General features: G+C 39.4%; 1 protein-coding gene across 1 annotated transcript; it reads left to right on the forward strand.

Moving 5' to 3' along the window:
* Positions 1 to 27,044, forward strand: BTLA (B and T lymphocyte associated). Its single transcript, XM_053743460.1, is given in 8 exon segments — positions 1 to 69; positions 3,148 to 3,271; positions 12,999 to 13,247; positions 13,250 to 13,312; positions 19,724 to 19,759; positions 22,037 to 22,083; positions 26,662 to 26,809; positions 26,812 to 27,044. Coding segments are annotated over 8 exon segments (849 nt in total). The 3' UTR covers positions 26,925 to 27,044.
* Positions 27,045 to 27,516: the final 472 nt, after the last annotated feature.

The raw sequence follows: 27,516 nt of genomic DNA on the forward strand, positions 1-27,516 counted from the left end.
ATGCCGGAGGCCAGCTCTGGCAGCCAGGGAGTATATATCCCGATCGGAGAGGGACGCATGTCGGCGAATGTACAATTACGGAGACAGCCTCTTTGTCCCTTCTTTCAGGGTGCTGGACTGCTCAAATTTTATTGGCATAAGTGGTTGATTATATAGACAGCTTTTTGCTACAGATTACATCACAGTGTTAAAAGTACACTGGTCAACTATTACATGGTATAGCAGCTATACATCATGTTTTAAGATCTTTAACTAAACTTAGTGGGTACAATTTAGGGGCAACACATCATGGAAAGGAGGAGACAGTACAAATCATCCCATAGCCAGCCAGTCTTTACAATTGTAAGAGTTCACAGACACAAGAATTTGGCATTCACAAATCTTGTTTTTAGACTTGTGCTTATCTTTAAAGCGTTATGGCAGGGAGACAGTGTAAGAAAATATAAACTGACTTAACTAGATATCACTTAAAAGCTTCTATAACTCATAGCTAGGTGTCTTTTGGTCAAGAATAATATAGGTCTAACTTCTATAAACCTCATTAAAGTACTAACTCTAAAGTTTACTGTATAACTAATTAATAGATAAACACGATGTTTTAACTAAGTTGGATTTAAATAGGGGAAAGTCCTTCAGGATGAAATTCTTATTATATTATTGTTGTAATTTTGTTAAATCACAAATCACCACAGGAAAATAAGAATGGGAAATAAGAATAATAAGTAAATAATCAGGAAAGACTGAGGAAAACTGAATAGCAAGTGAATAACAGAAAAGACTAAGTTATCCATGGAACAATCCCCACTCAGCAACACAAAATGGAAATGATTTCCTGGAAATTTTAGTTTTCCACATATGTCAGCAGGTGAGCCTTATTTTCTTTTGGGCCTGTCCTCGGAATTGTGCCGTACAGGCAGGCATCCACTTGTTTAGGAACCTGCCCTCGGAATTGTACTGTTCAGACAGGCCCCTTTTCCTGATTAGGAGCTTGTCCTCAGAACTGCACTGTTCAGGCAGGCCTCTTTTTCTGATTAGGAGACTGCCCTCAGAATTGTTCCGTTCAGGCAAGCCCTCTTCCTTGGCTTCTTGTATCTTCTCAGCTCCCTGCAAAAAGACAAAAAATAAATAAAAAACATAATAAATAAATACATAAAAATCATCCTAATCTGGTCTAGTACCAGAGGACACTTATAGTTTGGTTCTTTGAGGACACAGTGGTTGGAGCCAAGTGTCCATTTGGGTCTTGCCTGTGTACTCTTTCTCCTTTATTGCGACAGTTCAGTGTGGTCTGTGGATCCATATGCTACATTCCTCCCAGATTGTGTTTCTCTGCCATGAATAGGTCATATATCCTTGGGTCAGAGCACAAACATTGGTGCAAATGTGCTCTCAATCTGTCTCTCACTTGTTGTGGTTTTGTAACACAGTGTCTTTATCAGGCTCATTTCTCTGTATCTACTTACTTGTTTCTATTGGAATATGCACATTGTATGCCAGAGATAGAGCCCTACCTTCTGCCAAGTACCTGGGTATTGTTATTACAAAAATGCCTGCCATTATCTATGACTACCTTCCACATAAATGCCTAGAATACGTTCTGCAGCTACAGGATTTCCTGGATTAAATTACGAAGATTAACCTCCATGTTAATCATAAACTCGAACTGACTTTCCTAACACTTAGCTATTTAAGTAACTATTGCTTCCTCTGTCTTGCTATTAAAATTTCCTCTATTGTAATGTTGAAGTCAAACAGTTTATCTTGCTTCACTGGGACTTTCCTATTTAATTTCCATTATTCGTGAGATTCACCTTTACTTAGAGTTCAGAACTATTGAAAGAAAAAACATGTACAGGCATTTGTAGTCAGGCCTAAAAATGAAGTTCCTTGGAGAGGCGGTGGTGGGGTGGGTAAGATAAGGGACTCTCCATTACTAGACTATGCCCCCATCTCTGTCATTTACTGGTTCTGTGGCTATAACCTCTCTGGTTCTTTTTTCTCATCTAAACCATGGGGACAATAGTGATATTGACCTTATAGAGTTGTTCTGAGTATTAAGTGAAGTAATGCTGGAAAATTCTTAGAACAGACGCATCATAAGTGCTGTGTAAGATTAGCTAATAATTTTTTTTTTCCTTTCACTCCAAAATTTAATTAGCTTGAGAATTTCCTTAAAGTAGTATTGGGAGATCATCTCATTGGTTGACAAAAGTTGTCTATAAAATAAACAATTATTATTATTTGTCTTTTAGGGCCACACCCGAGGCATATGGAAGTTGCCAGGCTAGGGTCAAATTACAGCCACAGCTGTCGGCCTACACCACAGCCACAGCAACGCCACATCCGAGACATGTCCTAGAGCAGTTCACAGCAACACAGGATCCTCAACCCAACGAGCGAGGCCAGGGATCGGACCTGTGTCCTCAAAGATACTGGTCGGGTTTGTTACTGTTGAGCCACAACAGGAACTCCACTGTGAATAATTCTTGATGTCATTATTTCCTATCATCCCTCATCCCCAAGAAATGAGAATACAGTCTGGGAGTCATGAAACTTGGGTTCCACTGTGTCAGTTAATTGTTGTAATCAGAAGCTTTTCTAATTTTCTTCATTCCCTTACCTGAAACAAGCTCAATATTTTCCACCTTTCTGATAACGTGTCATGGTTACAGACTCTGATTTTCATGCGTATCTCTGTGGAAGAAATTACTTGTGTGCACATGTCTGCACGGGTATCATGTTAGTATGCTCAGGATCGGAATATGTACGATTTAAGGTTCACTTTGAACACAGTCCAGGAGAGTGATAGTGGGACCACCTAGACAATCATGCGGAAACATTAAGTTTAGCTGTTGGAGCTCTCGAACCCCTCTTGTTCTCCTTCCTAATAGTTACATTTATCTTAGGAACAGAACCTGGAACTTGCATATATCACAAACAATCCACTGTCTAGCAGTGCTGTAACGAAGTCTGGGACATTTCGTTTCTGGCTGGGTGGTTTTGGCCCCATTTCTTTTTCTTCTGTGCTATTAGAAGAGGAGAATTCATATTGGGGGACAGTTGGCTGTTTCTGCCCACATAGATAATGTTAGGTATCTTCTAGGGCTTTGAAAGTGCCAGTGAATCTCAGTGTGATCTCTGTAATAGAACATATTAGGGACGAGAGGAATTATCTGGGAGAGAAGTAGAGATGGACTTTCCCTGTGTCCTTCCAAAGGCACACAGCCCATGGTTACTCTGAGCATCGTGCGCAAGCGCTCTCTCACTGAAGGTGATATTTAGAAATGTTCATGTTGGTTTCTCATAAAATGTCAAAGGCCCTCTTGAATGCTGCTATCCATAGTTTCTAAGGTATAATCTAGGCTTTTCCTGATCAGGTGGAGGGCCCAGCATCTCTGAAGGACAGGCCGACCTCTGCCAGTCTTCCCTGCCCAGAATTATTCTCTAAATTGTCAACATGTGTCCTTTTTCTTTAGGGTCTATTGAACTGGCTAAAAACTTTTGCTATTCCAGAGAAATAATTACACATTGGCCAATGAACTCTCCACCAATTATTCTTCTTTGTTTCACAGGACAGGCAGAACTCAAGGACTGGAGTGAATCCTCTGGCCTGGGGAGACAAAGGCAGGACCAGTAGTGTAGAACCACAGGCAGACTTTGGCACTCTGTAGAAATGCAATGAAGAAATACTGAGTGAAAGCTTGAGAAAGTACCCAGAGATAAAGGCTTTTTACTTCCCAGTTTTGACCCTGGGCGGTCTTCCTGGTTAGTATAATTCTAAAGAACTTCATGTTTCATAGGAAAGGACATTTTCCTATGGGACATAACAGCTTTTCTATATGTACTGTATTCATTTTTCTGGTGAATATATCAGTCATTATGTGTCACTGCTGATTTCTGAAAGCAGTTGGAAGTAACTGCAGAGCAGCGGCAGTGGGGCAGACCTTCTGTGTTTCCGTCTTGTCTCCGCCATCCAAAGGCCTTGTGGCCTTGGACGATTACTGCGATTACTGAACTGCTGTGCCAACTCCCTGAATTCATCGCATCCAAAAAATAGTCATACCTAGCATTTATTATTATTTATTGTGAACCAAGCACAGTGCTGACAGCTCTTCCTACATGTTCTCATACCCTTTCACAACTACCCTATTGGATCAGAGCTTGTGCTTTGGAGTTAGCCAGGCCTGGTTCTGGTCTGCCTCCTGCCAGCTGGTGATCCTGAGTAAGTGTCTTAGCTTCTCTGATATTGGTTTCTCCTACTTAAAGATAAATAATAGTAACTACCCCGTAAAATTGCTGGGAGGATCAGATGAAACAATATAGGTATGATAGGCAAAAGTGCATAGCACGTAATAAGAACTCAAAAACTATTAGTCAGATCTCAATTTTCTTCCTGTCAGGAGCACCTAGGATGGGTCTATGGTACTTTGATAATGTGAGATATGACACAACTGTGGGAAAGGAGCAATGAATATGAAGCAGTGATTCTGGAGGTGGTCTTCCATATGTGACCAACTCTCTGACCCAATGATCAGTGATGCTCTCTGCTTGGCTTGTTCTTTGATATCTCAAGGAAAGGAAATGGCACAGGTACTTTGGAGGCTTTACTGTTAGACATAGCTATGGAAAATATCAGAATGACTATTTCATGACAAATTAATTTCAGGATTATCCCAAACTAGGTAAAACCAAGAGATAAGGTCTTAGACTGCTCAATATTAATGGATTGATGGGATAATCTTCAAACTTTCCCCTAAAATAATCATATCCTACCACGAGACACTCTAGCCCTAGAATTTCTAGAAGAAAATTTTCCAAATATGCTATATAAGTGTATATGAAAAAAGCTTAAAGAAAGCCTTCGCATACCATTTTTAGAAGATTTGAAAGGGAAAATAGTAGTAGAAGATGACTGTGAAAATTTTTTCTATTCATTTCGTGGTCTTTGTTTTTTAAGTAAAGGGAGTAAATATGGATTCATACCATAAATATATATTTTTTTGGTGTGAGGTTCATTCTTTCCAGTTCCATTTTTGCTAAAAGAAGTTTGTATTATCTCTCTCCCCCAGCCCATGTTGTGTGTGTTTATGTGTGTTTGTGGTGTGTGTTTAGACAAAGAGGAGTTGCCTATCTCTGTCCAAAGACTAGTGTCAGACAATATCCACAGAGAAGGGGAAAAAAAAACCTTAAGCCATTATTTCTTAATATTTCCGTGTCTGTGATCTACATTATATTACATCTTGTTTGTCACAAAGAAGCATGTGAACTTTTTATCTCACAATAAGGACTGAATTACAGTCAGTTTTCATTGTGTACCTGAAATAAAGCTACAGGGTTTTTCTTTTTTCTTTTTAGGGCCGCACCCATGGCACATGGAGGTTCCCACGCTAAGGGTCTAATCGGAGCTGTAGCTGCCAGCCTATGCCAGAGCCACAGCAGCACCAGATCTGAGCTGCATCTGCAAACTACACCACAGCTCATGGCAATGCCAGATCCTTAACCCACTGAGCGAGGCCAGAGATTGAACCTGCAATCTCATGGTTCCTAGTCAGACTCATTTCTGCTGTGCCACAACGGGAACTCCCACAGGGTTTTTCTTTAATAAAGGTCATCCTTTAAAATAGAAGTTCTGGGAGTTCCCATCATGGCTTAAGGAACCCGACTAATATCCATGAGGACTCAGGTTTGATCCTTGGCCTCACTCAGTGAGTTAAGGATCTGGCCCATGAGCTGTAGTGTAGGTTTCAGATGCAGCTTGGATTCTGCATTGCTGTGGCTGTGGTGTAGGTTGGCAGCTACAGATGCAATTCAACCCCTAGCATGGGAACCTCCATATGCCGCAGATACAGCCCTAAAAAGACTAAAGCAAAAAAAAAAAAAAAAATTTCTGATCATAAACAACATATGTGTGCATCATTCTTATTCAAATTTCCCCATATATTCCTAGCATTTCTGAGAATATTTGACTTACTGAATTTACTGCAGAGTTAAAATAAATTTAATCCACGTTACCTAATACAACATCGAATTAGTGGTCTTTGTATGCAACGGAATTCCCCCAGCCTTATCTCACGTCACCACATTATGACTTTGAGTCTATGCCAGCTAGCTTGTGATGAGAAGTATGCCACGTGGGCTTTCTGATGCTGTACATGAGACTCTCTAAGGCTGTCAGGTGTCCTTCCAAGATCTTTGATGTGTAATTAGATGGATGCTATTACTCTGTGTGGATTGGCCTTGCCTACGTTCAAGCTACTACCTCATGAGACTCCTAAACCACACTGAAATGGAGTTTTAGCTAAAGAACAACCCCCCCTTGGCTAAGAAGGCAGCTACAAGCCTTTCCATCTGTGCTAATCACTATGCCACCCTTCTTGTAATAATGTAACAACTGTGTGCTCTCTGTCCAAGCTAGCAGCCCTGCTAATTAGGTACTCAGCCTTGCTTATCAGTTCTGCTTCTGTAACCTTGCTTGCTCAGTTTCTTAGGGAGGAACACTGCCTGCTTGGGGATGGGGGAGGTCTGGGATGCTTACATGGGAAAATCAAGACCTTGTAGTGTATAAAAGTTACTGAGAACAAAGACCTGGTGCTCAGACTCTGGAGGTGACTCCTCTGAGCCTGCACCAGTGCTGAATAAACCTTGCTTTTCCATATCTCTGAGTGCTGTTTGTCTCCTTCCGTTGCCACAGTTTTTTCGGTTTCCGCAACAACACCAGTCTTGAAAGAGAAAATGTACCTGTTTCCTTTCCTTGTGAGCACTTATTGCTTCCCTGCCCTCTACCCCTCCAGCACTCTAAAGCTGCCAGCATCCTCTGAAGGCCTCTTTCCTCCTGAGTCAGAAGACTTATCTCCTTCAGAGTTCTCCCATCATGTGCCTGAAGTTTTTGTGTGTGGTTTGTCTATCATAGTGTCTTCTGATAGAAGCTAAAATCCTGATACAAGTCACAGAAAATTATTTGTATATTATGCCTTTCATAATCACTTTAGTTTCTCAAAAATTATTTTTAACATATTCATGTTTAACTCTAATCCTGTCTTAGGTCAAATTAAAGCAATGCACATTTATTAGAACCATTCGTTTCTTTCAGTGAATGTAACTATTTTGAACTTTTCCTATATAGGTAAGAATTTTTCACTGAAGAGCGAAAACTCAGTTGGGGTTTACCTCATGGCAATAATTATAATCAAGGCATGTGGTCTTTGAAAATAAGAAATAATTGTGTTTCGCTTAAGATTCACAACCATGAACTTCTTCTTCTTCTTTTCTTCTTTTCTCCTTCTTCTCCTTCTCCTTCTCCTCCTTCTCCTCCTTCTCCTTCTTCTTCTTCTCTTTAAAAGTAGCTAGTAAGTTTCACAAATCACTCACCCTCTTTGATGGTATTTAACCAGCAGCTACACTTGCTCAGCTGGAAGATACTGGACAAGGCAGTTATTTTGTGGCTGGCAAGCCTTTGTGATTGGCTGATCTGGGTATCTGGATGACCATGGAGTGTTACTTTTTAAATATCTTGTATATCACCCCCAAATGGACATAAACCAGGCCTTTCCACACTGCTTACTTGTAAGGTTTGGTTTTTCTTTTGTGGTTACAACTTAACCACTAAAGGATAAGTTGAGAGGCATACACCCTTTACCTCAGTGCCTTTAGTTCACCTCTCTAAGGGCTCGGCTATGTCTGCTCTGTGTCCTTGGTGCACAGGGAGTATTAGAGTTTAATAAGAGATTTTTTTTACTTCCTGAAGCTCTCTCTGCTCAGTCATCATGCCTTTCACGTTCATACATTTTCTAAGGCTCTCTCCTTTTGCCATGCTATCAAGAAGGTTGTAGACCAGATAGGAAGACAGATGCATAAACACATATTTAATTATAAGAGAGTGATGCATGTCACACAAAATAACAATAGGACATTTGCGGGGGGGAAACATCAATTGGATGTGGGTTGTTGGAGTGTATGGAGGGGGTAAGTTTTGCATAAAGAGTCAGAGGCTAAATGTCATTTGATGAAGTCTGGACATTTTCCTGCAGGCATTGAAGACTAAAGGATTTTAGGCAAAAATACTCGCAATTGGATTTTTGTTTTAAGAATGTAAACTGTGGAGTTCCTACTGTGGCGTAGCAGGTTAAGGATGTGGTGTGGTCTCTGCAGCAGCTCAGGTCGCTACAGAGGCGTGGATTTCATTATAGGCCTGGAGCAGTGGCTTAACTATCTGGCATTGCTACAGATGTGGCATAGGTTGCAGCTGTGACTTGGATTCAATCCCTGGCTTGGGTACTTCTATATGTCATGAGCTTGGGGGATTAAAAAAAAGAAAAAGTGAACTGTGACAGTTTGTGGAGAGTGAATTGGGGGGTTGGGAGAGGAAAAAGGCTAACTTTGGAACACAGAAGTCTAATTGGTAAGCTGTGACAATAATCCTCGTGAAGCAGAATGAGACCCAAATTAAGGCAGCAGCATGAAAACAAATTTGAAAGATATTTTGGATTCTGAATTAACCTGGTGACTGATGGAATGGGGTAAGAGACAAAAACGGTATCCAGACTCTGGCCCATGTGTTTAGGTAGATGATGATACTATACTGGGGTAATGGGAGGAGGATCAGATTTGACCTGGTTGGGGGGGTAATTGGCCAGGAGGGGATTCAACCTTCTCACTGAAGCCTTTCCTGATTACCTAGCCAGAAGGACCCTCTCCCTCTTGGAGATTTGTTAACTCTGAGAGATTGCATCTTGTTCAAGATAAAAAAAAAAAAAATCCTTTGGGAAATTGCAGAGCCAAGTGAGTCTTTCTGCATGCCCTTCGCACTAGAAACTGTCCCATTAATAAATAGTCGTGAAGAGTGGGATGTCCACACCCTGAGTGTGGGCGATAAGGGGTACATTGTACAGAGTTTTAAAACAAAAGTTGGTCTACTTTTTTTGTTTTTTTGTTTTTGTTTTTAATTTTTAGGCCCACACCTGAGGCATATGGAAGTTCCCAGACTAGGAGACAAATCAGAGCTGCAGCTGTGGCCTATGCCACAGTCATAGCAACTTGGGATCTGAGCCGTGTCTACAACCTACACCACAGCTCACAGCAATGCCAGATCCTGGATCTACTGAGCAAGGCCAAGGATTGAAACCGCATCCTCATGGTTACTAGTCAGGCTCCTTTCTGCTGTGCCACAATGGGAATTCCACTTTGGTATATCTTTTTTTTTTTTTTTTTTTTTTTTTGCTTTTTAGGGCAGCAACCAAGTCACATGGAGGTTCCCAGGTTAGGGGTCGAATCAGAGCTGTAGCTGCTGGCCTACACCACAGCCACAGCAACATGGAATTGGAATCACATCTGTAACCTCCACCATAGCTCACGGAAACTCCGGATCCTTAACCCACTGAGCAAGGCGGGAGATCTAACCCATACCCTCGTGGACACTAGTTGGGTTCCTTATGGCTGAGCCACAATGGGAACTCTGAAGTTGATGTACTTTTAATGACTGCCAGGTACCAGCACTTCTGAACAATGTAGGTGATAAAATATCCTCCCCACTTGCAAATATTTTGGTGTAAGTTCTAAATAATTACTTCAATTACTCCTGAATTTTAATAACACATAAGTTTCAAATTAGCACATTTTCAGTACTTCCCCTGTGATAACATTGCGTCCACATGAAAGTTAGCTCAGAGAATTTCCCAGGGAGAGAGTTGCTTCTGGAGGCATACAAATTCAGCTACATATGTTCACTTTAAGGGTAAATCTATGGACTTTCCTGGTGGTCTAGTGGTTAAGGATCTGGGGTATTGTTGTGGCTCTGGTTCAATCTCTGGCCCAGGAAATTTTGCATGCCACAGGCTCAGCCAAAAACAAAAAGAGTAAATTCATAATATTCAAAATCACTTGAGTTTTCTCCAGGCATAGTTTGTGTCTCCAGCCCTCGTGGTATACATATTCCTGTGTTTAGGCAGATTTTAAACAAACAACAATGACAGTGATTAGAGAGATAAAGAAACAGTATAAGATTTTTCATTTCTTTCTTTCTCTGCAACCATTTGAATATTTATTTGTTTAAAATTTGAAACAATAAAACAGAGTACAAACTTTGGGGTGCAATTTTTTTTTTCACATATGAACTAAATTTATACCAGAAATGTTTTATTGATTAATACATTTACAACTGAAAAGTATTTTCTTTTTAAAATATTGTTTTAAAATTAAAAAATAGCAAGTTCCCTTTGTGGCTCAGCAGTTAACGAACCTGACTAAAATCCATGAGATTGAGGGTTTGATCCCTGGCCTTGTTCATTGGATTAAGGATCCAGCATTACTGTGAGCTATGGTTTAAGTTTCAGACTTGGCTCAGAACTCCCGTTGCTGTGGCTGTGGCATAGGCCAGTGGCTGTAGTTCCAATTAGACCCCTAGCCTGGGAACTTCCATATGCCGTGGGTGTGGCCCTTAAAAGCAAAAATAAATAAAATAAATAAATAAAATTAAAGAATGAATCAAGAAAATAAAACTTTACATTATTGGTAAAATTTAGTAATTGTCTAAATTGTATCTTTTATAGAATTTCAGTTTTTAATTTCAATTTTTAATTACTGGAAAATTATGTAAACTATGATATCAGGCTGTAACTAAAGGTCAAAGTTCTGGAGTTCCCATCATGCTCAGTGGTTAATGAATCTGACTAGTATCCATGACAACATAGGTTCGATCCCTGGCCTTGCTCAGTGGGTTGAGGATCCAGTGTTGCTGTGAGCTGTGGTATAGGTTACAGACACAGCACGGATCTGGTGTTGCTGTTGCTGTGGCTATGGCGCAGGCCAGCAGCTACAGCTCTGATTTGGTCCCTAGCCTGGAAACCTCCATATGCCATGAGTGTGCTCTAAAAAGACAAAAGATTAAAAAAAAAAAAAGATAAAAGTTCTCACTGTTTAGGAAGATATAAAATTATTACATAAATAGCTGCTATGTATTTTTCCTATTTTATATTCTATTATTAATTTTCAAGTATTTTTAACTTGCATCATTTTATATATGAAGTTTAATGAAAGAAAATATTCACCGGCTATGATTCTTTTCTGGCTATTTTATTTCATTTAATAATTATTTATGGATATTTTTCCATATAGAAAAGAGTTGTTGGACATTCCCTTGGTGGTGCAGTGGGTTAAGGATCTGGCATTGTCACTGCTTTGGCTTGGATTGCAGCTGTGGCAAGAGTTTGATCCCTGGCCTCGGATCTTCTATATGTGGTGGCAGATGGGAAGGGAAGGAGTGCAGGGGCAAAAAAAAAAAAAGGAGTTGTTAAAAGAGTTGTTAAAAATAGATGCACTTTGGGCATCAACTATACTAGGTATACCCTAGTCATGGAATATACATATGGTAATTATGCAGTAATGGTTAAGAATTTTTTAAAGGAGAGGCTTCCTAAACTTCTAGTGACTTAAAAAGAGATATTTCATCATATGAGAGCTTGAGGATAGTAGAGGGTTCATCTTTCACTGCATGTATTTAATTATTTTAAGCATTGAAAATTCTCTACCATTAGATATAAATGTCTGGGTAAAATGGGAACAGCAGTAACAAATGTTGACTGATAAATCCCTAAACTATGACCTTCATTGCTCTTCAGAAAATGTTAGCTTGACAAAACAAACTCCCTGGGGAGAGCTCTGATTGTCCCGGGTGTCCTAAGATGATGATACATAATTCAGGAGTGCAGCAAAAGTGTCAACACGCTTGTCAGGTAGAAAGCAGAACTCAGTGCCCCATTCCTGCACTGCAAACATCAGTTTTAGTGTCCGGGAGATAGGTAGTGTTAATGCTTTCTTTGTACAAAGGAGGGAGTACTCTTGATGACTTTTTAATGCCTGTCGGCAAGCTTCCATCTGCTCTTTGCTCCATTCGAGAAAAATTCCTAGGATTTCCCATCGTGGTGCAGTGGAAACGAATCCAACTAGGAACCATGAGGTTGCGGGTTTGATCCCTGGCCTCACTCAGTGAGTTGAGGATCTGGCGTTGCTCTGAGTTGTGGTGTAGGCCGATAGCTGTAACTCCGATTTGACCCCTAGCCTATGTTAGTCAGTGTAACAGCCAATGATCCTCATCCTGCTGAAAAGAAAATGCAAGAACCATAGTGATGTTGCTATTATCCCACTGCAAGTCAGTGATGTGGTCAGGACTAACAGTGATGTGGTCTCTACTCCTAATCCACTTTGTGAAGGCCTCCCAAGCATATAGTCCCGGAAAACTGGAATTGGCAGGAATATTCAGTAGCACTGGGTGACAGCCCAGTGGCTAAATGGAAAGGTAACATATTGTAATACAAAGAGAGACTTAGAAGTGGTTTTTATAGTGTCAGTCAAGACAAACATACAAACATGTACTTGTGTGTTGCAAGACAAACATACAAACATGTACATTGCCTTTGCCTTTCAATTTCCCCAGTATTGAAATACCTCCCCTGTCCCATTCATTGCTCTGATTATCAAAGAGCTACTCACTCACCAAGGTACAGCTCAAATATAAATTTCCATTCAGCCTTGGCCCTATAGTCCCAGTTCAAGTCAATCGTCTGCACACCCAAGCAAGGTCTGCACCCTAGAGTGTTATTTCATTCTCCTATTTGTCAAGCCTCTCTATTTCCCATTAGAAGGCAAGCCTCTTCAAGGGAGGTACCTTGCCTTGTTTATTCCAATTCTCCATAATAATGAGCATACAATTTCCCCTGAGACTTTCTTTTAGCTCAGATAAACCTGAGTGGTTAACATTTCAGAAATTGAGGAAATTATTCTAAAATTGAGGAATTTATTTACTCAAAATTTTCAACAAATATTTACTATGTGCCAGCTATATGTCACTAGCAGACACTCTGCTAGTCAGGGTTAATATACTGGAAAATATTATTTGGGAAAATTATAGAATCATCCTGGGGAAATATTTGGCAGAAACTGCTGAAGTGGCAAATATCTGGTCCTTCCAAAATAGATATGATTTTAATTTTACTTTTATCTTCCAGGGAACAAATCATGTGATTCATACATTAAGAGACAGTCCATATATGCTGTGTCAGCAGAGGATCTATTTGAACTGGAAGGCCCTGTGAAATACTATGCTAACAGACCTATTGTGACCTGGTGCAAGCTTGAAAAAAACAGCTGTTTAAATCTTGGGGATAGACTTTAAGGTCAAGTGTTGGGCAGAAAAGAGAGTATTTCAGTTCTTCTTCTGCATTTTAATCAAGTGCTTGTTGGTGACAACGGGTCATACACTGTTCTATGAATTCTTTGTCTGGACTCATGGAAAGCCCCTCAGTTACTGTTAATGCGACAGGTGAGTTCTAGACACCAAGACTACCTAATTTTTTTTTTTTTTCATATTTTAAGAAAAAGAGGACTCAGATTCTCAAGTGATTATGTTAGACATTGGACTCATGTAAAACATCAGAAAGCTGCCATACCTCACAGATTGTCATGTGTAGTCACATACATGTGTGTTTTGTGGTGAATGAGGCAGAGACGAGTAGATAAAAATATAATAAAAATTATTGTTCCATTCTTTTTCAGATTATTTTCTCATTTAGGTTATTACAGAATACTGAGTAATTTCCCTGTGTTATACAGTAGGTCCTTGCTGATTATCTATTTCACATATAGTAGTGTGTATATGTTAATCCCAAACTCCAAATTTATCCTCCTTCCCCCACCTTTCCCTTTTGGTCAGTGTTTAATTTCAAAATCTTTGAGTCTATTTCTGTTTTGTAAATAAGTTCTTTTGTATCATTTTTATTAGATACCATATACAAGTTATATCATGTGATATTTGTTTCTCTCTGTTTGACTTGCTTCACTTAGCATGATAATCTCTAGGTCCACCCATGTTGCTGCAAATGGCATTATTTTGTTCTTTTTTTATGGCTAATACTCCATTGTGTATATGTACCACATCTTATTTATTCATTCCTCTGTTAATGGACATTTAGGTTGCTTCCATGTCTTGGCTATTTTAAATACTGCTGCAATGAACATTGAGGTGCATGAATCCTATTGATTTTTAACAAGAGTGCCAAGACCATTCAATGGGAAAAGTATTCTTTCTTTGATAAATGGAGCTGGAATAATTGGATATCTGCATGGAAAAGAATGAATTTGGAACTCTACCTCACATAATATACACAAAATAAGTTACAGTAGATCAGATATTTAAATATAAAACTAAAATAATAAAATCTATGTTTATGTAAAACTACAAGAAAACATAGAAGTGAATCTTCATGATCTTGATCGGTCAATAGATTTTTTTTGGTACAAATCAAAAAGCGTAAGCAACAAAAGAATAAATAGATGAGTTGTACTTCATAAAAATTAAAAACTTTTGTGCACGAACGGATATTATCATAGGAGTTCCTGCTGTGGTGCAGCGGAAATGAATCCTACTAGTAACCATGAGGTTGTGGGTTCGATCCCTGACCTTGCTCAGTGGGTTAAGAATCTGGCGTTGCCTGTGAGCTGTGATGTAGGTTGCAGATGTGGCTTGGATCCCGCATTGCTGTGGCTATGGTGTAGGCTGGCAGCTGTATCTCTGATTTGACCCCTAGCTTGGGAACCTCCATGTGCCCTAAAAAGCAAAAAAAAAAAAAAAAAAGGATACTGTCATAAAGTGAAGAGACACAATTCACAGAATGTGAAAAAATATTTGAAAATAAAATATCTGATAGGGAACTAATATCCAGCATATATGAAGAATTATTGCTGTTCAAAAACAAATAAGCAACCCAATGAGAAAATTGGCAAAGGAGTGAAAATATATATCCACACAAAAACGTGTACATGAATGTTTATAGCAGCACTAATCACAGCAGCCTAAAAGGAGAAACAACCAAAATGTCTATTAACTAAAAAATAGACAAAGGAAATGTGGTATATCCATAAAATGGAATATTATTCATCCATAAAAAGGAATGAATACTAGTACAGGGCACAACATAATGAACCTCAAAAACATTATGTTAAGTAAAAGAAGCCAGACACAAATGTATGATTCTGTTTATAGAAAATACTCAGAATATAAACATACATAGAGACAGAAAGTGATTAATGGTTGACAGGAGCTGAGGAAAAGGGAGAATGGAGAGTGATTACCTAATGGGTATGGGGTTTCCTTTTGCGGTGATAAAAATATTCTGAAACTACATAGTGGTGATGGTTGTAATTTTAAACTAAGGTATAGTTGATTTATAATATTGGTCTCAGGAGTTCAACAGAGTGATTCAAAATTTACAGCATTTATAGTTACAAAATGTTGGCTATATTATCTGTGATGTACAATATATCCTTGTAGCTTATTTATTTCATATGTAGTATTTTGTATCTCTTACTCTCCTATCTTATTTTCCCCTCACCCCTTCCCCATTCTCACTGGTAACTACCAGTTTGTTTTCTATTATCTATGCATCTAATACTGTTTTGTTATATTCACTCATTTGCTTTATTTTTTCGATTCCACGTTTAAGTGATAACATACAGTATTTGTCTCTGTATGACTTATTTCACTAAATATAATATCCATGTTGCTGCAAATAGCAAAATTTCATTTTTTTAATAGCTGAGTAGTATTCTGTGTATATGCATTCATCTCTTGATGAACACTAGGTTGTGTCCATATCTTGTCTATTGTAAAATAATACTGCTATGGACATTGGGATGCATGTAACTTTACAAATTGGTGTTTTAATTTTCTTCTGATATGTACCCAGAGGTGGAATTGCTGGAGCATATGGTAGTTATTTATTTATTTATTTATTATTTATTTATTTATTTATTTATTTATTTATTTGCTTTTTAGGGCCACACCCACAGCATATGGAGGTTCCCAGGCTAGGGGGTCAAATCAGAGCTACAGCTGCCAGCCTATGCCACAGCCACAGTTCTCTTTTTACATTTTTGAGGAACCTACATGCTAGTTTCCATAGTATCTGTACAAATTTACATTCCCACAATGTACAAAGGTTCTCCTGTTTTCACATCTTCTCAAACATTTGTTACTATGGTCTCATTGATGACAGCCATTCAGATAGATATGAGGTGTTAACTCATTATGGTTTTGATTTTAATATCCCCAGTGATTAGCAACATTGAATATCTTTTCATGTGCCTTTTGGCCATCTTTTTTGTTTTCTTTGGGAAAATGTCTATTCAGGTCTTCTGCCCATTTTTAAATTGGACTGTTTGGGGTTTTTGATGTTGAGTTGCATGAGCTATTTATATATTTTGGATATTAACCCCTTATCAGTCATATCATTTACAAATATTTTCTCCCATTCAGTAGGTGTTTTCATTTTGCCAGTGGTTTCCTTTGCTGTGCAAAAGATTTGAAGTTTCATTAATTTCCATTTGTTTATTTTTGCTTTTGTTTTCTCTGCCTTAGGAGACAGATCCAAAAAAAAAAATATTGCTATGATTATGTCAAAGAGCACTCTGACTATGTTTTCCTCTAGGAGCTTTATGGTTTCTGGTTTCGCATTTAGATCTTTAATCCATTTTGAATTTATTTTTGTATATGGTGTTAGGGAATGTTCTAATTTCATTTTTTTACATATAGATGCCCAGTTTTCCCAGCATCACTTATTGAAGAGACTATCCACTGTATTATTTTACCTTCTTTGTCATTGATTAATGGATCATAAATTCATGAGTTTACTTCTGGGCTGTCTATTCTGTTTCATTGATCTATGTCTGTTTTTATGCCACCATCATGCTATTTTGATTACTGTAGCTTTGTGGTATAGTTTGAAGCTGGGGAGCATGATTATCCAGCTCTGTTCTACTTTCTTAAGATTGTTTTGGCTACTCAGGGTCTTTTGTGTTTCCACACAAGTTTTAAAATTATTTGTTCTAGTTCTGTGAAAAATGCCTTTGGTATTTTGTTAGGGATTGCTTTGAATCTGTAGACTGCCTTGGGTAGTATGTTCATTTTAATAAGAATAATTCTTCCAATCCAAGAGCATAGTATAACTTTCTGTCTGTTTGTATCATCTTCAGTTTCTTTCACCAAAACCTTTCCTTTTTCTGCAATGTTTTGGAATAGTTTGAGAAAGATAAGTCTTAACTCAAGTTGGAGTTGAAATTAGGATCTACAATCTTCCTCCTTGAGGAAGAGAGGACCTAACGTCAGAGGGAAGGGAGGCAGTGTTCCCTCCTAAACTCTGCACCTGAGGGGGTGTGCTTATTAGAATTAGACTGGAACAAAGAGTGTGAAGAATGAACTAATGAGAGGGGAAGTCTAAGAGTGGTGTAGAAGACTTGAATGTCTGGGAATTCCCTTTGTGGCTCAGCAGAAACAAATCTGACTAACAATCATGAAGATGCAGGTTTGATCCCTGGCTTTGCTCAGTGGGTTAAGGATCCAGCATTGCCATAGCTGTGGTGTAGGTCACAGACAAGGCTTGGATCCCAAGTTGCTGTGACTGTGGCATAGGCGAGCAGTAGTGGCTACAACTCCAATTGGCCCCCTGGCCTGGGAACTTCCACATGCCATGCGTGCATCCATAAAAAGACCAAAGACTTAAAAAAAAAAAAAGGAAATGAAGACCTAAAGGTATTTTAAGTTGTTTCTGAGGATTTCTACTTGATTTCCTATTCTCCCACAGTCTTATCACCCCTTTCTTATCACATTTTTATTAATGCTCCTGATCCCATTAGGAGTGCCCTAGGACTTTGCTTTGCCTTCTATTCTTGTCTGTCAACAGCTTTCCATATTGCGATTGGTTGCCTACTAGAGCTACATGATCATCTTGGATCCTCATTATCTTCCTTGTAAATATTCCAGTTAATTGTATGGACTCCTTGTATTTAATGTTTCCCCACTTTTGGTTCATTTTGGTCCCAAATCTTCCTAATATACTTAATTTGCCTAATAAACTTCTGTCATAATGCCACTTTTTATCGAGCCCCCTACAGAGCATCCCCACTGCTTACACTATTGGGCTCACATTTGTTGACCAGCATGCAAAGCTTTCCACAGAGCATCCCTATATACCTTTCTGGATTGTTTCTGGAATCCACACAGAACCTCTCACCTCCCCGCCTCCCAGCCCTCTTTGCCATTGCCATGTCTTCACCATGGTCCTTTGGGCATCCATTCATCTGCCTTCACCTACCAAAATTCAGTGTCTCTTGTCAAGCCCAGCTCATTTCCTAATTCTTAATGAAGCTTTCTATTTTTCCCCTAGAGGACATGATCACTCTTTTCTAGTAATTGAAAGGTCTTTGCCTCTCACTTAGCACAAATTTCTTTTACTATAGAAATGTGGAGAAATTTCATGTATCTCATAAACAATAGTGATATCCTGGTAAGCAGGAAGTATGTCATATTCCTTTGGATCATCCCTGCTTCCTTCTCAATAGTCAAATGAATTATTTAGAAATTGCCTTTGAACAGGGTGTGGATTTTCCTTTTGTGAAGTGAGGGAAACAAACATAACATAGCAAGTGTCATGTCTGTACTGGGGAGTACTCAATGAGCTGAGTATGTGGTGAGGAGAAAAAATACTCTGAAGTTATATTTAAGAACCATACTTTTGGTAAATAAATTTTGGAGGTATGATAGAAAATCACTCATTTTCTCCCCTTGAAATATCTTTCTTAGGGGGTTGTGGGGATTTTCATGTCTGTCGTTGTTGTTTTTTGGTTTTGTATCTGACTTGACTTTGCTTTTTACAGTCAAATTAAGAATTGGGCAATGTGGAAATTCCCATCATGGCTCAGCAGAAATGAATCTGACTAGCATTCATGGGGATACAGTTTCCATCCCTGGCCTTGCTCACTGGGTTAAGGATCCGGCATTGCCGTGAGCTGTGGTGTAGGTTGCAGACATGGCTTGAAACCCTCGTTGCTGCAGCTGTGGTGTAGACCAGCAGCTACAACTCCGATTCCACCCCTAGCCTGGGAACCTCCATATGCTGCTGGTGCGGCCCAAAGAGGCAAAAAACAAAACAAAACAAAACAAAAAAACAAAAAACAAAAAAAGAAAGAAAGAAAAAAGAAAAAGAAAAAAGAATTGGGCAGTGTGAAAACAAGGATGTGACAGAGTGGGAAAGCAATGACCTCTCAGAAGGAAGAAACATACTTTGCAGAGCAAAGTCCCAGGAGAAAGTCGATAGAACTGTCACTGAAACATACTGTTCTGTAACTCTGTCCTCTCCAAGCTGCCTTTGGTCAGTCCTTGAGTAGGAGCTTTGCAAAGGCTGATAGTGAGCATTCCAGCAGGAAAGTGGGGGTTTACGAGGAGGCAGGAAGTGAGAAGCACAATCTATGTTTCCGAATCAGTTCTCACCGTGTCATCAAAGTGTGATGGCCTTACGGCCTTCCACACTCACTTGGAGCACCTGTTGAATGTGCAGCTTGTTATTACAAGTTTCAAAGCATGTCACACAGACTGAACTGTGCCCTTATACCTAAGGAATGGGGAGGAGGGCATAAAAGTAGACAGAGGAAGGTTTTGTTGTATTTATGCAGTCTTTCTTTGGGACTCAGAATAAACCCAGGGATTTATTTTGTGTCTATGATCTTTAGGTGATGATCTACAAATTTCCAAAAGTGTTTTTGAGCTGGATTATTAGATTTTCTGTTGGTATGTAAATGCAGGAGTCCTCTCAGAGACCAGCTCGATTGTGGACATACCTGAGTATAACCCTCACTATTTTCACAACCAATTTTGATTCTTTATCTTGTTTTTCTATTTCAGACCGGACTCAAAATAATTCAGAGCACCCTCTTGTAAGTAAGTATCAAGCTTGTCAAGTAAAATTAAGGAAACTGGATTGTTAGGTGGTTGGAGAAATAATACACGTTGCACCTTCTTAACTGAGTGGATTTGTTCGTATTAGGTCATCTGTTGTGGGAACCTTCATCCCTGATCCCCTCCCCCAGACGGCTGAGTCTATCACTCTTAGCAATGACTTGGCTGGTCGCCCAACTTAGACAGCAGCTGCATCATGAACAATACAGCATTTGTTATGACTCTGAATTACCAAACCACTTTATGCCCAGTTCCAGCAGCTCCTGACTACCTTTTGTCCAAAACCCAAGTATACGGGGAAGGAATATGTAACCAGGTTATTATATTTAGAAATAAAGCTTTCCTGCACAAAAAATTTAACACAAATACACAATTAAAAGAAATGTGACGAGTTCTAATATTTTCTATTCTGTTACGGTTCATTTTTTGGATGCTGTTTGTTATCTATTAAACTGTTTCATAACTCACTAGTAAGTTGCAACCTACCATGAACAATTAGGGCCTTGGTACACATCAACATTGATCAGTAATAATGAGCACCAGCCGAATGCCCAGAGAAAAATATCTGGAGATACTAAAGATATTTAGTATGTAGAGATATCAGGGTTACTAAGGGACGACAAAAAACATTGTGTTAGAGGAACTTCAGTTCAGTTTCAGAAAGATATTGGCTTGAGTCCCGACGTCTACTCACTAGCTATCTGAACTTGGACAAGTCTTGGGATAATTATGCTTCTCAAGGGATTGGTACTAGATAAAAAATATTCCTTACTTTTCTCAAGTGATGAATATGAAAGTTAAAGGAGGCAATATCAATGAAAGGGCTTGTGTGAAGTGCTTTCTGAGAACTGTTATGGATACTGCTTCACAGGGGATTAACCCTAGGAGAATAAAACACTCTTTCAAAAGATAAATGATAACCTATGGAGTGATTTCCTAGGGGACAACTCATCTTTCCACCGAAAACCACATGGATTTATCTGTTATTGTGTTGAGTCATTTTCACTACAGCACAGTGCTCCAGCCAAGGGTTGTGATGAGGAAGGCGTGTTGCTAGGACTTGTGTCAAACTTAGGAAGATCACTTCTAAACTTTAAGCGTTTTGAAAGGGAGGTTGAAATCATCCCTTGAATCAACATGTCTGATTTGATTCGTCTTGTTCTGTTTTTCATAGTCATTTCACATTGGCCAGTCAGCCATACCCCTGTCTAAATGAACATGAAATATCCTCAGAGGAAATTCATATGTATATACTTTCTGTCATCATGATAAATACATGCTTGAACTGAACCCTTGCCAATAATAATGCATTTGAAAAATATGGCTTTGGCTATAGGGGAGAGGCGTGATATTTTCAGAACAATTTCTTTCTGCTTTTGTAAGAAATTGCTTGATGTCACTAGTGAACACTTAAACATGGTAAGAGAGAGATGTAGGGTGAATTCTGGTCTAGCTTGATCCCAAACCATCTCAATTCTCTTTCCTTTTACCCTTCTGCCATCTCATCTAATCCCCTTTCCCACAATAATAGCCAGTGTAGCTATAGAAACTAAGCTGGACAGAGCAATCCTTATTTCTACCCTAAGGAGAAGTTTGTCCAAGCAAAAGTGCTTCCAGTGTTTTGTGGTGAGGACTTCTAGATTCCAGAACCTTCCCAGGATACTGAGAGAAGCCTATGTAACTCCAAGTCTCTTTCCACGGTCGCCCTCCTGTTTTCACCACTTTTCTTGAGGCAGCTGGAACTTCACAAAAAAAAAGGTAAGGATAAATCCTTTGATTTACCACATCCCAAGTGATCTAGGCAGTAGGAGATCTTGCTTATGCAGGTGATGAGACAGCAGTGTGTGTGGCATTAGGTATAGAATGTCCCCAGAACAAGGATATCCAGGCTTTTTAAGTGATGTACTAGCTCCTGCTCCTTCCTCTTGGATAGGCCTCTTGGTGGCCTTTCTGGAGTGAGATGTGAAAAAACAATGAACAAAATTGGCGTCTCTAATTTCCATAAATACAACTGTGTGTACCATGCTAATCACAGCAAATACATAAGCCCAGACAATAACTCTGTCAATGGCATGCAAGTAGGTGAGTATGAGTAGGGAGGCATCCCACCTCTGCTCTAGTGACTGAATTTCAACCTAACAATCTGATTTCAGAGCCCCTATTCTTACAGAGCACTAACTTACAGGGGACTGATGAAGAATTCTATTTTGTGCTGTCCTTTACACTTTTTAGATTCTTATTTTTCTTTTTGAATTCCAGGGGAACAACTGAAGCCTTCTGATACAACAGGAAGTGAAATTTACCTGGTATGTTCAATGTACCTGTTAAAACTAATGCAATCTATGTTACAACTTGCTAATATTCATGTGTTTTTTTTGTTTTGTTTTGTTTTTGTCTTTTTAGGGCCGTACCTTGGCATATGGAGGTTCCCAGGCTAGGGGTCAAATTGGAGATGTACCCACTGGCCTACACCATAGCCACAGCAACCTTAGATCTGAGCCCCATCTGTGACCTATACCCCAGCTCCAGGCAATGCTGTATCATTAACCCACTGAGGATCATTAATCCATCCTCACAGATGCTAGTCAGATTCATTTCCACTGAGCCATGATGGGAACTCCAATATTCATGTATTTTTAAAAATTTAATGAGTCTATGTAACACTTACCATGTGCCCTGCACTGTTCTAAACGCTGTATGTATTGACTTACTTTTAAAATGTGGGTTTTTTTTTTCTAACCTTTATCTTGATCTGAAGTAACGAGTCTTCAGGATTAACAAATCACATAATAAGTAGTTCTTTGGAAGGGCATGGATGGCAGTGCAGAGCCTAAGCAGAAAAGTGAGAGGCTGAACTGTATAACCTTGGCTCTGTTCTTGGCCTGGTATGTGACTTCAAGCTATTCACCTATTCTCACAAAAATGCCTTAAAGTCTGTCCAGAAGAGAGTTGGGAGTTAATAAAAGAATTAATCAGGAGTTCTGTCATGGCGCAGTGGAAACAAATCCGACTAGGAACCATGAGGTTGAGGGTTCGATCCCTGGCCTCGCTCTGTGGGTTAAGGATCTGGCATTGCCATAAGCTGTGGTTGTAGGTCAGAGATGTGGCTCGGATCTGGTGTTACTGTGGCTCTGGCGTAGGCCAGCAGCTGTAGCTCCGATTAGACCCCTAGCCTGGGAACCTCCATATGCCGCAGGTATGGCCCTAAAAAGGAAAAAAATAAAATAAAAAAAAATAGAAGAATGAATCATAAATAAACATCATAAAATGAGTGTGATTTCTTCATAAATCGGACCAGCAGATAAAGAAGCATGAGCACCGGTCTACTTACTATGCAAAAGTCCTTCATAATGTGTGTGGGCTCATCAAGGAAGAGACCTCTCGGACAAAGCAGAGGTATTTTGGAGGCAGTGCAAAGCTTTTACAGAAGTTCTTAGAATACAAACCTAGGCCTTTCTTTGGGTTCATTGTTCTACAAATATTGGAACTCAAAGCAGAGTGCAAGCTGAGGCGATATATTTCTCAGATAAAATTTTTAGGAAGCTCCGATTAAAAGCAAATAATCATAGGAGTTCTTTTGTGGTGCAGTAGGTTAAGGATCTGGCCTTGTCACTCCTATGGCACAGGTTCGATCCCTGGCCCAGGAACTTCTACATGCCATAGGCCTGGCCAAAAAAATAGTCATCAATAAGGTATTGCAAAAGAACTTGTGTCTATGTTCTTCCATTCAGAAGAGTAGAAATAAAGATGTAGTAAACTTCTTGAAACTTCCAGAAATGCCGGAGGCAGAAATAGCCAATAGTTCCACATGCAATATTAATGGCACTCAACATTCTCTACCAGGTTGCCTAATTTTATTTATTAACTTATTTATTTTTTGCTTTTTAGGGCTGCACCGGCAGCATATGAAGGTTCCCAGGCTAGGAATTGAATTGGAGCTGTAGCCGCTGGCCTATGCCACAGCCACAGTGACCTCAGATCCCAGCCACGTCTGCAGTCTACACCATAGCTCATGTCAATGCCGGATCCTTAACCCACTGAGTGAGAGAGGTGTTGAACCTGCGTCCTCATGGATGCTAGTCAGATTCTTTAACCACTGAGCCATGAAGGGAACTCCCAGGTTGCCTAATTTTAAATCAAACCGAATATATTCAACTCGATAAACTTATATTAAATTTTTAGTAAGCACTAGTAGTCATCATTGTATTGGGTACTAAGGTTTTGTTTCTTCAATTTAGGGAAATTTTCTTAAATACGATTTCCTTTCTTCCTATAGTGAACAACAACAACAAGCTACATGCTGTTACAATCAGGCCTAAGAGCTATGACACATTGAAAACAATAATCTAAATAATTTACTGGACAAGTGAAGCCCAGGTTGGTTAAAATATAGTCATATTTCTTCTTGCGTAAGGTGGATGAATTATTTGCGATTTGAAGTTGAATTGAAGAAAGGGTTTTCTGTGTTGCTGTTGTTTGGGAATTTTGTTTTATGGTGCTCCTGTCTGTCACAGGAGTTCACAGTTTTGTCCCATTTGAGTTGTCAAACATTTCAGGAAATAATCAAAGAGATGCCGTATTAGACCTTTGAGCCCGAAGATGTCTTAAGAAGGAACTTGTATGTGAACTAGTGGACGAGAAATCCAAAGTAGAGAAAGGAACTGGTGGAAAATATGGCAGGTACGCATAAAAGCCAAAATTCTAATCCTATTCCAGAATGTCCTTTGAGGGTATAAGAGTGCTTGTATGCTCTAAATGAGTGAATTGCATATTTTTTAAAAAAGGGTGTTGTAAAGTGTAAAGTACCATTACATTTTATGTGGGGTAGGACAGCTATTTCAGTGTCTGTCATCTCTCCCCACCACACCATGGCACAGCAGCCTTGTGGCACCCATCCACTTTGATAAGATGCCACAGAATAGGTCCAGCCACAGGCCCCCATGTTTTCTTTTACCCACTTTTCTCTAACAAAGTTTTCCATGGAAACCAGGTGCCTCTGGGGAAGGGACACAGGTAACTGAGTTGACAGACTACATAGATTGAAAAGTACAGCAGGGACCTTGTTGATCTCTTAAAGACCTGGCTCTTAATTGGGTCACACGACCACCTCCTCCTCCAGTGTTCCTCTGGAGACTTTAACCAAGCTCCTTTGAGGCACTTTCCATCTGAGCCAAGAGATGGGGAAGGTTAAAGCAATCTTTGCCTCTTTTAATCATTCAGCCTTGGCATTATTGCCTGGGCAGCTACTTCATCAGACAGAGGCAGTGTACTTGTCAGTTAACACTTAGCTTGTCAGGACAGGGCTGGCATGCTTGCGTAATGGAACTCTACTCATATCACAGTGAGGGTGACACAGGACCAGGGTAGGCATGAGGGCTGCCAAAGCCTGTGGACCTGATACCTCAAAGAAATTATGCCAAACTTCCAGAACATAAATTGCATGGCAAAATTAGGATTTAAAAAATTGAAATAACAGCCCTCAGCATTAACACAGTATCTTCATTCTTTACCTTGTCCCTTGTATAGCTAGGAATAGCTAACAAAATAACTTAAGAGTGAGAAACATCAAGACCCATTACTTTTGTTTTCTATAAATTGACCTCTTTCTCAGAAGCTTTAAGATATTTGACTCTGTCTGAAAGTGTAAATATTTTCTTATGACAGAAATAATAACCAGAATATTCTTAGAACTTTTTCTAAGCTTTGCCCACACACATCAAACTGACAGCAATTTCCTGTTCCAGGTTTCAAGTAAGGGAAGTTTCAGGTTTCAGTAAGGGACCACTCTTTAGTGGTCCTGCTCAGCCACTGGTCAGCATTGCAGTGGACCCTTCCCCCAAGTAAGTGACAATTAGTGAGGGACCACTGGCCCCTCCGACTCCCCTTCCTCTGTATAAACCGACTTCCCTTCCTCTGTATAAAAGGAGCCTCAATTCAGACTGAGGCAAGATGGTTCTTTGAGACACTAGTCTGCCATCTTCTTGGTCTGCTAGCTTTCCAGTTAAGTCACTATTTCTTGCCCCAACAAGTCATCTCCTCCTTTATTGGCCTGTCTTGTGGTGAGAAGAGAAAACTTGGGCTTGGTATCAATGATAATATATGCTGGATAATTCATAATATTTATTCTTTCTGTTCCTTTGGAGGGTTTCTGTTCTGCTTTATATTTAATTGCTTTTTTCTAAACTGTGTTAATGCTATCCATTACATGACATGTCTCCTGAAGTTCTTATGGGATATTTCATGATTTTTTTTTTTTTTTTTGCCTTTTAGGGCCACACCTGCAGCAGCATATGGAAGTTCCCAGGCTAGGGGTCAAACTGGAGCTACAGCTGCCAGCCTATGCCGCAGCCACAGCAATGCCAGATCTGAGCCATGTCTGCGACCTACACCACAGCTCATAGCAATGCTGGATTCTTAACCTACTGAGATTGAACCCACATCCTCATGGATACTAATCGGTTTCATTACCGGTAAGTCACAAAAGAAACTCCAAGGGATATTTTATGCTTTTTGTCATTAATTTGGGCTGAGGTTTTCATCTTGAACAGGGATCACAAAGTGTCCTTTAACCTCAAAAATGACCAATAATAAAGCACAAGGTAACCCTTTGGGAAGGACATAGCTGTCCCAAATAAAATGGTCTTTATTAAAGAGTCTTTCACTTTTTAAGGAAGTGTGAATCGGCTTAAAAAACTGAAGTAGATGTAAATAGCGTATGTTTTTCTCCAAGTATAATGAGTCAATTTAGTCTAAGTCGTAGCTTGCAAATGGATATGCACTATCCTTAAGTGCTAATTAAATCCTTATTATCCTTATTTATCCTTATTATCCTTAAGTGGTAATTAAAGCAATCTTTTTTTCTCTTTACGGTTGATGTTCCACAGCCTTTTAGGAGTGAGCAAATTGAAGTCGCTACCAGGCAAAATTCCCAAACACTGCCATCAGAAACTGGAATATGATAATAGCCCCTGGTTTAGGGTCCAGAAAAACCCTGGGTTCCATGGGTTTATTCTAACCCATGTCTGGACAAAAACAGGGCATTGTTTATGCTTCCTTGAGCCATTCCATCATTGCAATGAACCCAAGACAGGAAAGAAATGTGTAAGAAGCACCTTTGGAGTATGCAGTTATGTGCTTGAAGAGTTAAATCCGGTCCTGATCTCCCACCAGTGATCAATGAATCATCCGCCAATCAGCACCATTATCTGAGCCTAACAAAATGTCACACACTATTCCTTGACCTGAGAAGTTTCACTTCAAGGAGGGTCTGGTTAATAATTGGGTCTTTAGGGTCCAAAGGACAAATGACTAAAATTCCTCTCAAAAACTTCTTCAGGAGCTTTTTATTTATTTATTTATTTTTAATTGCTATACCCTCAGTATAGGCATCTGAAAGTTCCTGGGCCAGGGATTGAATTGAGGCTACACCTGTGACCTACAGCACAGCTATGACAACGCTGGATCTTTAACCCACTATGCCACAGGGAGAACTCCATTTGGAATATTTTATATTATATCCTTGAACAACAAAATCTTCTCTCCAAAACCAAATGATGTCATGAATAGCAAAACTGTAAAACATTTAGACTCAGCTACATTTTTTTCTAATACACAAACTCAGTATTTTCTCTGCGGCTCTCAGACACATAAGGAAGAGGGGTTTGGATTATCCAATCAATTAACTACATACTTTTGAAAAATAATGTCTCATTCAACTAATGAACCATAAATACAGTAAT

Source organism: Phacochoerus africanus, chromosome 1, assembly GCF_016906955.1.
Source record: "Phacochoerus africanus isolate WHEZ1 chromosome 1, ROS_Pafr_v1, whole genome shotgun sequence".
Lineage (NCBI taxonomy): Eukaryota > Metazoa > Chordata > Mammalia > Artiodactyla > Suidae > Phacochoerus > Phacochoerus africanus.